Source organism: Pseudogymnoascus destructans, assembly GCF_001641265.1.
Source record: "Pseudogymnoascus destructans isolate 20631-21 unplaced genomic scaffold scaffold_4, whole genome shotgun sequence".
NCBI classification, from domain to species: domain Eukaryota; kingdom Fungi; phylum Ascomycota; class Leotiomycetes; order Thelebolales; family Thelebolaceae; genus Pseudogymnoascus; species Pseudogymnoascus destructans.
In genome coordinates this window covers 1,218,218-1,233,497 of record NW_020167523.1, presented here as the reverse complement: position 1 = coordinate 1,233,497, position 15,280 = coordinate 1,218,218, and the positions used below count along the sequence as shown (strand labels likewise).

The following is a 15,280-nucleotide window of genomic DNA, read 5'->3' as shown; positions in this document are numbered from 1 at the left end:
ACTTAGAAATCTCCTCCTCAAACCTACAAGTCACCATACATATCTTGGCTTATCACACCAACAACAGAAGCAATACTACTCAACGATTGCTGCAAACTCTTCTACTACATCTGTTTATGCTACATACATCACGGCATATCATTTGGACACTCATTGAACAAGTTATTAAGAAAATCTCCTCCTTAAGGGGGTGGGCCAATACTACCACATGGCATATCTCTACCAACTAGAGGCCTAGGAACATGAACGATAGCTCTAGAAGCTTCTACAACCCTCTATGATTCATTACACGTCATCGCTCCTTAGTTACCCACAAGATTGGTTAAGTTATGACATAATTTGTCTATAGGTACTCTGACCTTGGACCTCCTTTTCACTTCCTATAGGCTAGGAACCCAAGAGATGGTTCTATGGGATTCTCTTACGTTCACTACATGATTAGCAAGCTAGTTGTGGGTCGCACTTGATTTCTAATACATTTACCAAGCCTGGTTAGTCATGGAAAGTCATGGAAAATGAGAGAACTACACTCCTTTGGCATAAATAGGATTGCCCTTTCCTTAAGAAAGGGCAAGCAGGCAATACAGTAAATCGACTAGCACATACTTCTACGTCTTTTCCAAGCTTCCAAGCATTCATCTTGTTATTCTCTGTTTTTGAAAAGTCAGTGAGGTGCTAACCTCTGACTTACCCCTGAGTTCTCAGACTCAACATTTGTTGCAACTTGTCTAAACCACTTCACCACATCACACACCTGATTGCTGCGTTGTGGAATAGTCTAAGCTACAACCCTTTGGCTCTGTTTCCTAAGACAGTGTGTTGTCTTAGTAAATTCATCCCTTCCTTGGGTGGCTAGATTCTCATATCTGGTGCACCCAACATTACAATCTAGTTCATTACTGCCTTTGCTATAATGGTCATATCATTAATTTAGCTGCACAAGCTTTTCTTTTCTACACAAATGATGAGATGCAAGCTGATTACAACAACACAAACAACATTTTCACAACCCCTTTATAGCACGAAACGAAGCTATGGCATAAAAAGGGGCCACTTAGGAAGTTGCATAGCAATGTGTTTATATTTAGCAGAGTACTTAGAGAATTCAAGAGTTTCTTAGTCTCTCTGGCAACAAGCACCTTTCTCAGGATAATTCTACATGTTAGAACTCATGGTATAAGATGATAAGCTTAGCAATACCTCTTTCTAATGCAATTGATATATTCTTTCATTACCAACTAGAGAGTACATTAGACAAGCTTCAGCTAGAAGATTAGACACATCTTTAGAAGATGCTATAATATCTTCCAAAGGGCGCACTAATACGTTAGAGTGTGTACTTCCTACTATGGACTTCTTGCTTAAGTGCTTTGAGGAATAGAAGAAGACACATTGTAAGGACACAGGGTGTCATACTGACATTCGTTGCACTCAGTTTGCTATCAAACTCAAGAGCAAACTTGGAAATCTCCTCCTCAAACCTACAAGTCACTATACATATTTTGGCTTATCACACCAACAACAAGAGCAATACTACTCAACGATTGCTACAACCATCTATGATTCATTACACGTCATCGCTCCTTAGTTACTGGGCCGATATTACCACATAGCATATCTCTACAACCCTCTATGATTCATTACATGACATCACTCATACTACCACATGACATATCTCTACCAACTAGAGGCCTAGGAGCATGAACGATAGCTCTAAAAGCTCCTACAAACCTCTATGATTCATTACATGTCATCGCTCTTTAGTTACCCACAAGATTGGTTAAGTTATGACATAATTTGTCTATGACATAATTTGTCTATAGGGGTACTCTGACCTTGGACCTCCTTTTACTTCCTATAGGCTACGAACCTAAGAGATGGTTCTATGGGATTCTCTTACGTTGACTACAGTTACCAAGCCTGGTAAGTCATGGAAAGTCTTGGAAAATGAGAGAACTACACTCCTTTGGCATAAATAGGATTGCCCTTTCCTTAAGAAAGGGCAAGCAGACAATACAGTAAATCGACTATCACATACTTCCACGTCTTTTCCAAGCTTCCAAGCATTCATCTTGTTACTCCTTGTTTCTGAAAAGTCAGTGAGGTGTTAACCTCTGACTTACCCCTGAGTTCCCAGACTCAACATTTGTTGCAACTTGTCTGAACCACTTCACTACATCACACACCTGATTGCTGCGTTGTGGAATAGTCTAAGCTACGACCATTTGGCTCTGTTTCCTAAGACAGTGTGTTGTCTTAGTAAAATCATCCCTTCCCCTGGGTGGCTAGATTCTCACATCTGGTGCACCCACCATTACAACTGCTTCTGAAATGATAGGATGCACAGAGGTTTCTTATGTAAGGTTTAACTTAACAGAGGAGGTAGGGGATTAGATACAAAGGCTTTCTAAGTAACACGTTATAGTATGTAAAGAATACTATATTAAGTTAAGCACAATGCTCCTATCTAACTATCCATCTGATAGTGTGCCATCATGCCTAGTGGATAGTTCAGATAGTTGGATAGTCTGAACTATCCTAACTAACTATCCATCTAATGAGTCACGTTACTACAGCCTAGCCTTGTAACTAGCGGTCACAGGGTTCTGCTATAACAATACTGCTATTGAGAGGGGCTACTAAGTAGGACTAGAAGCGTAGCTTTCTAATGCTATAGGTGCTCCTCAGAATCTTAAAAAGAGGCTGGTATAATAGATGGTAAAGTAGGAGCTGGTTTTGAGTATTTCCATAGCTTTGTGAGTGCATTATGATAATTAATAGGCCATACTCCTGCCTTTTCAAATGTGTGAATAATAGTAAGCTCTTTAAAAGCCTGCTCTTGTATCGTAGAGAGATCTCTTATAAGCAAGCTTAAGGTTCTATATTGCAGGAGGACTGCTTCACAGTGCTAATGCTATAAGGCTGGAAAATCCCCAACATCTAATGGCTGTACAATATGGGTAAGATGCGAAGGGAAGGCATAGGTAATAATATTATGCTCTGCGCATATATCGTGAACTATAGCGTTTAGTGACTAGTATTAGAGTCTAGTAGTAGTAGCTTGGCGTCAGAGTAGGAGCGCTTTGCGTGTGAAAAATGAAGTGATTAAGCCACTCTATAGCAAGTTGGTCGTTCGTATATTCTGATCCTAATAATAGAATCCGTTCCATGCTAATAAGACTTGGATGGTACCATGAGTCCATATGGACTTTGCCTAGAATAATGAGTATCGATAGAGTAACTCTTCCGCTTGTAGACACAGCTTTGATTCCTGTAATTAAAGCCCGATTCTCAGGACTTCCTGTATATAGCGGAACTATCACTTTTTCGCCTCCTAGAATTCCAACTTGAAAGCCAGCCTCGTCCATATTCCATATAGAATCTACTCCTATTTTCCGAGTTGTAATAAAATCGTTATGAAACCACTTTTGAAGAACGCTCTCATCTTGAGCTTGAACCCGCTGTCCAGCAATAGGCTTCGTTTTTATAATATGAAAATCAGAAAGCTCATTCTTAATGAATTTCGTAAGCCAACTATATGAAGGCGGTGATTTAGGCCGTCGAATATGGCAAACGGCAGCAAATGCCATCTGCTTCGTAGCTCCAAGCCCGTGCTTATATTGCGTAGTTATCCACTCTTTAAGGGCCTTCGTTTAATCAATTGTAAGGAGCTTATTATGTCCCCCGCGGCCAACTCGTGTGCGATTAAGTCGAGTAATTGATGATTGAAGCGTTGATTTTGATACTTTGAAAATCCGGCTTGCGGCAGCAACGGATTCAGATGGGTTTGCCGCAAGTCATTCACGAGCATCGGATAGAATAGGGTCTTCCATTTCAATTACATAGTTGTAGTATACAAATTATAAGCTATAGATATGTTGAGGCTATGGATAGGGATACGATACGAAGTGGCGGTGAGCGCTGGCGGCGAACGCTCTTTGCTTACCCCGCCCCATGCAACAGGGTCGGTTCGGACGATTACGGATAATAGGTGCGTATTGCGGAGTGCGGGGTGGGTTTTGGGAACAAACGCCGAGCCACCGAACAGCATCAAAAACATGACATCGGAGAGTCAGATATGCGGAGATGGAGAGGTGAAGACCCTCAATAGCCGGGATAGCTTCAATGGCTTCAGCAGCTTCAATGGCTTCAGCAGCTTTAATGGCTTCAGCAGCTTCAATGAGGCCTCCTCTATACAGCTGGCCAGAGAAGAAGTTATCGTACTGTCTGCACTCTACTACACTGCACAAACCAATATAAATATACTCTCTCTCATTCCTATCAAAACCCTCCATTGGTAAGCCTATCTTCTCTTTCCCCTCCTCCTTCTCCTCCTCCTTCTCTCCTCTCATCTATGCCTATCAATACAAGCCGACACTTACTCAATCCCAATATACGGCATCCGCAGCATCATATCCCTTCCTCTCCTCCCCTTCCCAATCCAACTGCCCCATCTGACCAAAAAAACAGCCCAGCTGCATCCAAGCCAAGGGCGCGACATCATCCCACAGCTCCCTTTCCCACTTCACATCCCCACCACCACCCTAACCCCCCAGCAAAAACCTACCCCCCCCCCAAGCACCCCAACAACCCTCGCCACTCCCCCCACGACCCTCACACCCAGCACAGCCGCCAGTAGCGCCGCGGCCCCAAACAGTCCCGCCCCGACCACCACGACGCCATCGCGCCATGTCATCTCCTGTCTCTCCCAGCGCGCGCGCAACGCCGACTTCGGATCAAAGACCGGCTCCACGAAGCACCACGCTGCGAGTATCAGATGTCGAGCCGTCGATAGGAGGACGATGAGGACCTGTTGCAACGTCGCTCCCCCTGGCGAGGAGGCGTCTTGTTTTGTGGTTGAGGAGGCGTTGAGAGTTACGGTGGCCACGTGTTTCTTCTCAACTACTCCCGGAATTTCATTTCTTCTCCTTGGCCCAACCACCGGCGCAGCATGCCAGACAACAAGCTTATCACCCCGTTCAATCCTCACCGGACTCCCCGTCCTACTCATCCCCAAGTTTCCTCCCCCTGGACCTCCCCCATGGGCTCCGACTCCGGCGCTGGCTCTTTGCCTCTGCACTCCTCGATCTAAACTCAGCGACTGCCCCCCGTTCAGGAGCGCCACCCTCGCCGCGTTCTGTGCCCCCGGATGCCCCCCCAGATCGCCCATATGATACCTTGGGCTCGTGGACGGCTGGTTGGGGGACGTAGATGTGGATGTGTGTATGTTCTTCTCGACCTCTCTTCCGAACTCGGGCAAGAGTCTCTGATACCACCTTGGAATACGACGCTTCGTCGGTGTCGCTCCCGCTTCCCCCGCCGACGATGTAGCGCTCCCTGTTCGCCGCCGTGGGGATAGGGCGCTCGGAAGGTGGTTTCGCGCGCTCTGGGGTGACACCTGGGGTGCTGGTATCCTGCTCAATGGCATCGGCCGTCTCTGGGGTGAAGGTCTCGGGTCGAAGCTTCCGTCCATCTGATCTAGCTGGAGCGGAACCGGATCGGACCCAGTAGTGGGTGTGATAGTGGTGGTGGTGGTGATGAACGCTGCCTTCCCGTCTCCCCCTATTATCTCCTTGGAGCTCCTGTTCGTCACCTCTTCCAGAATCTTTGGGCTCGACGGGGCGATCGGCAACGATGTTCCCGTTACTGGGTGCTTCAGCACGAACGGGGGGAGTTCGTGCATCGAGGCGATGTGCTTGATACGCTTTCCCTGGTCTGTATACTTCAGGCTTTGGTGCGACTGGCGGGGGGTCAGGGCTGGACTCGTCGAAGCTGACGGGGATGAGGTCGCTGTAGCTGGTTCTTCTGGTTGGGCGTCTGGCCGAATGCCTAAAAAAGGACTCTGTTCACTCTCGATGGGATCTTTACGTGCTGCGCTCTGTTCACGCTGGCGACCAGTCGCTGGAAGAACCTCCGGAAGAGATTCAGCGATGCTGTGGCGCACAATAGTATCATTTGACCCTTCAAGCTCTCGATTTTCTGCCTCAACTCCGCTTTGCACCACAGCAGTATGGTGCTGTTCAACGCGTTGTGCCTCTGGATCTACATCCTTTTCTCGAACCGGTGTACTCCCTTCCAGTCGTGGTGTCTCCACAGTACGTTGAGTGCCCGCAGGCTGAGGTGTATTGACAGCCTTCGGTGGACTCGCCGGCCGCCGCCTAGGTATTGGGCCAAAAGGGTCATGATTTGGTCTATCTGGGCTTCTCCTCACCGACTCATTCGGTGACGCATTCCCACGGCTCCCCTTACGGTTATCACCACTTCGTCCCGTGGAAATAACCGGGCTCCTCGGTCCCTGAGGAGGAGTTTCCGGGCCAGCATCAATAAACGCCGGTCTATGCGGCTGTCTCCGCGGACTAGGAAATATAGCAGCTCGTGCCGGCTTAGCCCTTTCCAAAGAAGGCGACGGCAAGCCAGGTTGGAGTTCTGGCACTCGATTACTGGAGAGTTTGCGAGACGAGCCGCCTTTCCTCGATGGCGATGCGACGTAAAGTGGAATATCGCCACTAACCACTCGACTCGCACTTGGAAGAGACTTCCTCTCCATCGGCGTAGATGGCGCAGGCCCACCCGGCGTATCACCCACCTGACGAGACAACCTCGACGGCGTAGCAGGCGACCTACTCAACCTCCTCCTCTCCCTCTCTTCCTCGGGAGGCCTACCCCTCTCTCTCCCCTCTCTCCCAGAACCTCGCTCAGAATACTCCTGCCCCACAATCTCGGACGGAACCCTCATCTCCGTCAACTGATCATCCGGCGTGCGAACCATCCTCGGACTCCCCGCCAAACTCCCAACAATAGGACTCAACCCCGGCTCCGCAACCATCCTCCACCCATCCCCCTCCGTTCTCCACCTCCCCGCCTCCCTCCCCCTCTTCTCCCTCCGCCTCGCCTCATCCCTCTCCCTCCTCCTCGCCCTTTTGGCGTCTCTCTCCCTATCCTCCGCTTCCCGCCTCGCTAACGCCTCTTCCAGCTCTTGCTTCGCGGCTTCCAAGCGCCGGCGGTTCTCTGCTATTTCTACTTCCCTCTTCCGGGCCCGGTCCGCGGCTTCAGAACTACTAGTTGATCCGATAGCCGTATTAACGTCCCAGTACCCCGTCCGAGGATTCGCGCCGGCGATGGTGAGGTAGTCCTCACTACTGCGGTAACTGCGGCGCTGCTCGCGACGGAGGCGCTTTTGGTCGTACATCTGTTGGCTGTCGAGCGGAGGGGTTGACGTGCCGGAGCGTGAGGCAGGGGTGGCGGGGGGAGTTTGGGTTGGGGGGGAGGCGAAGTGGATTGCTTTTTTTGGTTTTGGGCGTATGAGGGAGAGGCGGCGGGTGCTGGGCTGGGCGGGGATGGAGGAGGTGGGGAGGGAGGTGCGGCGGAGGCCGAGGAGGCGCTGGAATGCGTTGCCTCCTTTTTCGGGCTCTTTGTCGGTCTGCTTTTGTGGTCCATTTTTCTTGTCATCCTCGGCAGAAGCCATTACATCCTCCTTTCTCGGACTCCAACTCCGAGATCTTCTTCCCTCTCCTTTCACAATCTTCCCTTTCTCCCTCCTCCCCTCGTCCTCTTCCCTTCCGTCATCGGTTGCATCAACAGTCTCAACATCAGCCCGCCCCTGACTATCCCGCAAAGTACCACCCCGCTCTCTCCGGTTCGCAGGCAGGATCTTGGAGAATGTGCGTTTCAGAGAGGTGAGGGATGTGGAGCGGTTGTGGCCGCTGGTGGAGGGGCCGTCGACTGTGGGTGGTGCGGGAGGGTTGTTGGATGTGGTTGGTGGAGGGGTGAGTGAAGAGGATGAAGAGGAGGAGGAAGTGGGGTGAGGGTGAGGGTGCTGGCGTGGGGGTTGGATGTGTGATGTTTGGTCGGGGTTGGGGTCCATTGCAGTTTTGTGGTCAGCGTGTTTGTGTGGTTGTGGGATGGTGGGATGGTGGTTTGATGGGATGTTGCAGGGAGAGGTGGGAGAGGGGAGAGGTGAGAGAGGGGAGAGGTGAGAGAGGCAGAGAGGCAGAGAGGCAGAGAGGGATCTGTGACTACATGCTGTTGATGGTTTAAGATGATATGGAAGGCACGACGGTGAGATAGGGAAGGCACGACGGTGAGATATGGAAGGCACGACGGTGAGATAGGGAAGGCACGACGGTAAGTGAGATGGCTGCTCCTTCCCATTATTCCCAACCCAACTACACCCATAACAACTCTCCTCTAGACTCTAGAGCGTCAATGATGTCAATGATGTCAATGATGTCAATGATAGTAACCAGCAGCTAGAATCGTATTATCAGTGGCCCATCACGCATCTCAATATCCTTAAGACTCTGATTCACAACCCCACCATCTATTCGCACTTAGTAATCAACGCCGAACAACGAGAAATGCAGGGTGACGTCAATGTAACCTTTGCCGAGATGGGGGATACATACGAGGGATACATACGAAAACTCCGAGTCCAGCCCTATATATAGTATACGGCGTACGTACACAAGATACATAAGCGTCCCACCTCCTTCATTAGGGAACGGGGAAGGGGATGGGAAGGGATGGGGAAGGGATGGGGAAGGGATGGGGAAGGGATGGGGAAGGGATGGGGATGGGATGGGGAAGGGATGGGGATGGGATGGGGATGGGATGGGGATGGGAGGATCTACTTTCCACGTGCGCTCTCAGGGTTCCTCCGTACTGTAAAACACATGTGCGCAGCGGAATTACACCGCATCGACACCGAATAGCGTGGCTAGTGTGACTCGGACTTGGATGGGGATGGGAGAGCGGCGTGTGCGTGCGTGCCGCGTGCTGCGTGCAGGTTCTTGTGCGACACGCAAATCCTGCACAAGCGTCATAAAATCGGCAAGTAGCTGCCGAGAAAGGTGGGCCAAGGGGTGGTGGAAGTAGTTGTTAAGTAGCTGTGCCATACTAATATGTGTGTGTATTTCAGCGGGATGGTACGTCCGAGTGACTTGGTAGATTAGTTGTAGCCCAACACACCTTCGGACCACCCGAGCCCGTCGACGAGCCCGTCAAGACCCGTTGACGAGCCCGTCAAGAGCCCGTCAACGTCAACCAGCCCGTCAAGAGCCCGCCAACGAGCCGCCAACGAGCCGCCAACGAGACGAAAGGCGGCGTCAGCGCTACTCGGCGCTAGCGTATAGTAGCGGCAGGAATGGTGTTTACCTAAGCTTAGGCTAAGCTCATTTATTCCCGCATTCGGGTAGGTTATGCATACTCACAACCTACCCGAATGCGGGTCCCACGGCTGTGCAATATTGCACAAGATTATGCAATATTATGCAATATTATGCAACGGATATCTTCAGCATATACACACTTATCCCAGTGTTTAACCAACGACGTTGCCGCCCCCACTGTGGATGAGAAGTTCCGCTTCCGTGGCGAACGGCTTGCAAAAGCCTCCGACACTAGTTATCACCCATCGGCGAGGATGAAGGAAACTTTGGAAGCCTCCTGTTGTTCTTTTCGCTGTGTGTGTGGCCCCATATATAGATATTGGTGTGGACTCTCGTTTTGGTTTTCTCTCGACTCTCAATACTACTACTATACCTCACTACAGTTCCATATATATAATATCCAGTTCGAAAGGCTGAGATTGTGATACCCCTCATACATACGGGCAGACTTCTTATACACTTACCTTTCATTGCACTGCACATCAGTCTTTGCGTCTAGTTCTCAGCGTCCAGAGACTTCAAACTTCCTGACAGAGACTCAACCTCCTTTACTAGCTTTCAGAGACCATCTTTAACGGTACTGGCGACGACCCAGGAACCCCAAACACCCCCTTTCGCCATGTCACACGAAAAGACCACAGCGACGGACCTGGAGGCTCAGCCCACCTCCCCCTCCACCACCCTCCCACCCCCAAACAACACTAATCTCGAGACCGAGAAGAAGATCGAGACCCCGTCAATCGCCAGCTCAGCCAATTCAGCAGACTATGAGCATAGCGAAGTCGAGGCCATGGATGCCGGGCGCCAGGCCGATTTGGCAATCGATAGGGTATGTTTTTCCAAAAGACTGCTGCTGCTGCGAATCCAGAATACATGGCTAACAAGATTCTCTAGGTCATGTCCCGTAGCTTGATCAAGACCGCTTCCGGGGCAGGCACACTCAAGAGGGCCGAGACGAAGAGCAGCAGGATCACACGCGTGCTAACACGCATCGCCACGACCAAAGAGAAGCTCAAGCCCTCTCTCGTGCCCGAGCAGAACCTCGACGAAGGCGTCGTAGGGTGGGAAGGGCAAGACGACCCGAACATGCCCCTCAACTTTCCCGATGGCAAGAAGTTCCTCCTCCTCCTCCTCATCTCGGCCATCAGCTTCATCTCCCCCCTGGCCTCCTCCATGTTCGCCCCCGGCGTCTCCTTCATGAACAAAGAATTCCACAACACCTCCACCATCCTCTCCGCCTTCTGCGTCTCCGTCTTCGTCCTCGGCTACGCCGTCGGCCCGCTCCTCCTCTCCCCGCTCTCAGAGATCTACGGCCGCCGCCCCGTCCTCGCCTGCGCCAACGTCACTTTCGTGCTCTGGCAGATCGGGTGCGCGTTAGCGCCTAATCTCACCTCGCTCATCATCTTCCGCTTCTTCGCCGGCGTCGGAGGATCAGCTTGTATCACCGTCGGCGGCGGCGTCATCGCCGACCTCTTCCACCCCGAACAGCGCGGCTTCGCTTCCGCCATCTTCTCCCTCGGCCCCCTCTTCGGCCCCGTCATCGGTCCCATCACCGGCGGTTTCATCGCCCAGCGCGCCGGCTGGCGCTGGGTCTTCTGGGTTCTCCTCATCGCCTCCGGTGTCGTCTCCTGCGGAATTGAATGCTTCAACAACGAAACCAACCACCGCGTGCTCATCCGTCGCAAAACCGAAGCCCTCCGCATCTCCCTGTCGCGCCCAGAACTCGGCTCCTGCTACGACTCCGCCGGCCCGCCTCTCCCCCCCCGCACCGTCCTCTTCAACGGCTTCATGCGCCCAATCAAGATGCTCACCATGACCGTCATCACCCCCCTCATGTCCCTCTACATGGCCGTCATCTACGGCCTTCTCTACCTCCTCTTCACCACCATCACCGGCGTCTTCCAGAAGCAATACCAATGGGCCCCTGAAATCACCGGGCTCGCCTACCTGGGCGTTGGCATCGGATTCTTCTCCGGCGTCGCTGTCGTCGCCAAAATCTCCGACGCAACAGTTGTCCGCATGACCCTCGCCAACGGCGGCGTCCGCGAACCCGAGATGCGTCTCCCCGCCTGCGTCATGTTCGCCTGCTTCATCCCCGTCTCCTTCTTCTGGTACGGCTGGGCGGCATACAAGCAGGTCCACTGGATCGTCCCGATCATTGGCCTCGTGCCCTTCGGCTTCGGTATGATGGGCGTCTTCATCCCGATTCAGACGTATATAATTGATGCGTTCCCCGAGTACGCGGCGTCGGCGGTGGCGGCGTTGACGGTGAGTCGGAGTGTGTTTGCGGCTGTGCTGCCGTTGGCGGCGCCGGCGATGTATGATAAGCTGGGTCTGGGGTGGGGGAATAGCTTGTTGGGGTTCGTTGCGTTGGCGATGATTCCGGTGCCGGCGCTTATTTTTAAGTATGGTAAGAATATCCGCACGAAGTATCCAGTGAAGCTGTAGGCTTTGGCTGTGGATAGATGGTTGTACATACTCCTTCAGGGGTTTTTATTTGTTTGGGGCATTGCGTGGCGTTTGATGTTGGTTAGCTCTGTTGAGCTCAGCGGGCGATGATATCCAGCAAAATTGAATGCGGTTTTGGATACGAGGGGGTGCATATATATTTATAATTTCCCTTAAAATATATCATTTAAAATACCATCTTTAACCATCCATTATACCGTCATATCCTGCAAATACTTATATTGATTCGAATGCTCGTGTCCCCAGAAAGTCCGTCCAAGGTTATATATACATCATAATTTAAATATCTCATCTAAACCATCCACCGCATCTATACCCCTCCATACTTACCCATCTACCAATGCTTCCCCCTCTACAATGCTTCCCCCTCTACAATGCTTCCCCCTCTACAATGCTTCCCCCTCTACAATGCTTCCCCCTCTACCAATGCTTCCCCCTCTACCAATGCTTCTCCCTCTACCAATGCTTCCCCCTCTACCAAGCCTTCTCCCCCATCGTACGCAAAGAACTTCCCCGAATCCTCCGCTTTCAACCCCCTCAATACCCCCAACATCCCCCGGATACTATCCTCCTTCTCCAGAACCGCTCCCTCACCGCCCACTACACGCACCGTTAGCACTGGTCTCATTATCAAAACTCTCAAAGGGGGAGGGGGGGTTTTCATACAAGCCGTTTTCACCCACTACACAATCCTCCAGTTAGCACTCTCTCACTCCCAATACTCAAACAACCAGGAATCAACTCACCCCGGGATCAACACAAACAACCACCACCCCTCTCCCCCCCAACGCACTCGCTTGATGCAAGGTCAACATATTCACCCCCGCCTTCGAAATCGAATACGGCGTGCACTTCGCCATCTCCACCCCCTTCGCATCCGCCATACTCCCCAATCCCGAGGTCATATTCATCACCACCGACCCCTCTTTAAATGCTTCTCCAAAACCTGCACGATCATCGCGGGGCCAATAACATCAGTTTGCATATTCACTAAAATCGCCTCTGCCGTGACGGTGAGGCCAGTCTGCTGCGACTCGACGTTGACGCCCGCATTATTAAGCAAGAAAATCGATCTTGCCCTCCTCATCTAGTAAGCTCGACACGGCTTCCCCCAGTGCTGTGATGGAGGGGGGGGACTGGTATCGCATTCCAAGATGTGGAGAGTGGCAGCATTGCCATCCGGCGCTTTGAGATCGGCGAGGGTGGAGGGGGAGAGGGAGCGCGAGGTTGCGATTATGGTGTGAGGCGTCTCGGGAGAGCTGGGTGACGAATTCGATCGAGGCCGAGGCCGCGGTTGGCGCCGGTGATGAGCCAAGTGGGCATTGTGGCGTGTGGTTAGGGGTTGATGGTAGAGGGGTTGGAACATGATGGAGGGGTAAATAAATGTTGTGTTACAGCAAATGTTCTATAGTTGGAAGCAATGGAGGGGTGCTTTTAGGCGTGAGAAATGGAGAGATGGTCAGGTAAATTGATATCTGCCGGAGGGGAGTTTTGCACGCCGCGTGGGGGGCCTTGATGCCGAAATGATGCCGAAATAAGCTCCAAATTTGTGCTCAACAAAATAAAGGCGCTCGGTGGTGTTTACTAGACTGGACGCGGATCGGTCTTTAGATGGCTTGGATATAGCGGCAAGTTTATGCGGGTGTGTTGGTCGATTGGGGGTGCGCGATATAGTTGGCTCAGGCCACGCATGACTGAAGTTGGGGTCTGTATGGTGTTGGATATTGAGGCTCCGTTTGCTGAAATGTTGGACGAAACTCTGAACTCCTCGTGGAATTATAAAAAATATCTATGGATACAGGATCTATATTTCAGTATGTGGTATATATACTTGAGCTAATAATTCTTGGTAGATAATAAGGTTTTCGGATTCCATTTCGATCAGATAATAATCAGTTAGACAAAATGAGCAAGGAAATCAAGCAACGCAGAAGCCACAAACAACAACAGCAAAGCACATAACCGTCAAGCGCCTTATCTCTTTCTCATCTCCCTCTCATACCTCTCATTCCCCTCAACTTCCGCCCTCTTCCCCGTCCTCGTCATCCTATACATATAAAACCCCAACCAATGCCCATCATCCATCTCTGCATTTCTCCCCGCCCACCTCACCATCCTCGACGGCTTGTTCCCCCACGTCACAGCCGACAACCACAAGCTCACGTCACCAGCAGCTATATCCATCTTAGTCCGCTGCCACGTCATAGCCACCTTCGACTTGATCTTCTCCAGGTCATCCTTATCCTCATCCAGTAAAATATAGCATTCTTGCTCGACCTCCCTCTCTACCACCCTGGCCCAGCGCCCCCCGTCCCTCCTCTCCGCAGCGACCTGCACTGCCACAGCCCGCTCCGCTATCTTCACCTCCGTCAACTCCCTCTCCAGTGCCTCACGAACCGCCGCGTCTCCCCCTTCCAGCGCCACACTAACCCCCTTCAACTGCGCCATCCTCATAAGCCAACTCGTATTCCACTCCTCAAACCTCACCCCCCTAAGGCTCTCCTCCCTCACCTTCTTCCACGCACGCTCCTCCGCCTCTGTCCCCCTCTGCCCCGGAGGCGGCGGATTATACCCCGTACTCGCATCGAAATCCTCACTCAGCACATCGGGCAATATCCCCATATACCGGATCGGATACTTCATCACCCCCCTCTGACCCGTCTGCATCGCCAACCTCGCGCGCATCTCCGCATCCGTAGGCGGCGGGACGTCCGGCCGCCGCGCCGGCGGCGGCTCCGGGCTATCCTCAATGAAAGCGCCATACCGCGTCATATTCCTCCTCGGCTCCAGTCCAGGCTGCCGCAGTATAACCCCCGGAGGCAGGCCCATGGGCTTCGGCGCCGGGAGTCGACCTCTCGTGCCACGCGCCGGTCCCGGGTTTCTCCCCTGAGGATTCGCACCCGGGGCTACCCCGCCATTTATAGCTCTATTAATGGTGACCCCAGGCACATCTTCACCCCCCGGTCTCGTCCCAGAAGTGCCGGCGACAGGGCGGTTAACGGGTGTGAATCTCGTCCCAGCGATCCCACTCGATGTAGCCAGCGGCGACGAGCCGAGGACGCGGGGGAGCTGGCCGGTTCGGCGGTAGTGCTGGTTTATTGCTTCTGTTTCTGGGTCTTGGAGGGCGCGAAGGCGGTGCATGGCGGCATCTTTGGGGGAGATTGGGGTGTAGTTGAATGGGGGCTCGGGGGTGGAGAGGCGGGGTATGGTTTTTCTCGCGAATCCTGGAGGGGTAAGGGGGTTGGGTCCTGGGTTTGAGGCCATGGTGGGTGGTGCGATTGAATCGCCTTGTAATTGATGACCTGCCGGTCAATAAGGAGAATGTGTGTGTGTTGTATAAGGTGTTGTAAAAGCGATGGACAATAGCTCGAAAGAGGGAACTGAAGAGTTTAAGAGATTCAAAGCAACTTACCTCGCCTACCTATGTATGTATGTGTGCCCCCCAGCATCTCTCATCATCCGTGGCCCGAATGCGTTCGATAGTGAAAGAACCAGCTCACCGAATCCTTTTGAGTTCTTTGTTCATCGAGATACCACGGGTCGGATTCAGAGCCCCAGACCATCGATCCCAAAAGCAATATTGCGAAGAAAGGAGATAAAGAAAAATTAGGTCGAGGTTGGCCAATTCTTTTGTTTGGACTTGG

At 51.9% G+C, this 15,280-nt stretch overlaps 4 protein-coding genes across 4 annotated transcripts; 1 reads left to right on the top strand and 3 right to left on the bottom strand.

Annotated features, from left to right (window-relative positions):
- Window positions 1–4,030: 4,030 nt before the first annotated feature.
- VC83_02128 (uncharacterized protein) lies at window positions 4,031–8,570 on the bottom strand. Its single transcript, XM_024465797.1, has 2 exons — window positions 4,396–8,570; window positions 4,031–4,297 (listed from the first exon to the last, which is right to left on the bottom strand). The coding sequence occupies exon 1, from the start codon at window positions 7,862–7,864 to the stop codon at window positions 4,526–4,528; it is 3,339 nt and encodes a 1,112-aa protein (XP_024326534.1). The 5' UTR covers window positions 7,865–8,570; the 3' UTR covers window positions 4,031–4,297; window positions 4,396–4,525.
- A 679-nt stretch (window positions 8,571–9,249) lies between these two features.
- On the top strand, window positions 9,250–11,821 carry VC83_02127 (uncharacterized protein). Its single transcript, XM_024465796.1, has 2 exons — window positions 9,250–9,996; window positions 10,062–11,821. The coding sequence occupies exons 1-2, from the start codon at window positions 9,787–9,789 to the stop codon at window positions 11,613–11,615; spliced, it is 1,764 nt and encodes a 587-aa protein (XP_024326529.1). The 5' UTR covers window positions 9,250–9,786; the 3' UTR covers window positions 11,616–11,821.
- Window positions 11,822–12,039: 218 nt separating this feature from the next.
- On the bottom strand, window positions 12,040–13,287 carry VC83_02126 (uncharacterized protein; the record flags this gene model as incomplete). Its single annotated transcript, XM_024465795.1, has 2 exons — window positions 12,383–13,287; window positions 12,040–12,318 (listed from the first exon to the last, which is right to left on the bottom strand). The coding sequence occupies exons 1-2, from the start codon at window positions 12,545–12,547 to the stop codon at window positions 12,040–12,042; spliced, it is 444 nt and encodes a 147-aa protein (XP_024326528.1). The 5' UTR covers window positions 12,548–13,287.
- Window positions 13,288–13,484: 197 nt separating this feature from the next.
- Window positions 13,485–15,231, bottom strand: VC83_02125 (uncharacterized protein). The gene has a single exon (XM_024465794.1). The coding sequence runs from the start codon at window positions 14,898–14,900 to the stop codon at window positions 13,611–13,613; it is 1,290 nt and encodes a 429-aa protein (XP_024326527.1). The 5' UTR covers window positions 14,901–15,231; the 3' UTR covers window positions 13,485–13,610.
- Window positions 15,232–15,280: the final 49 nt, after the last annotated feature.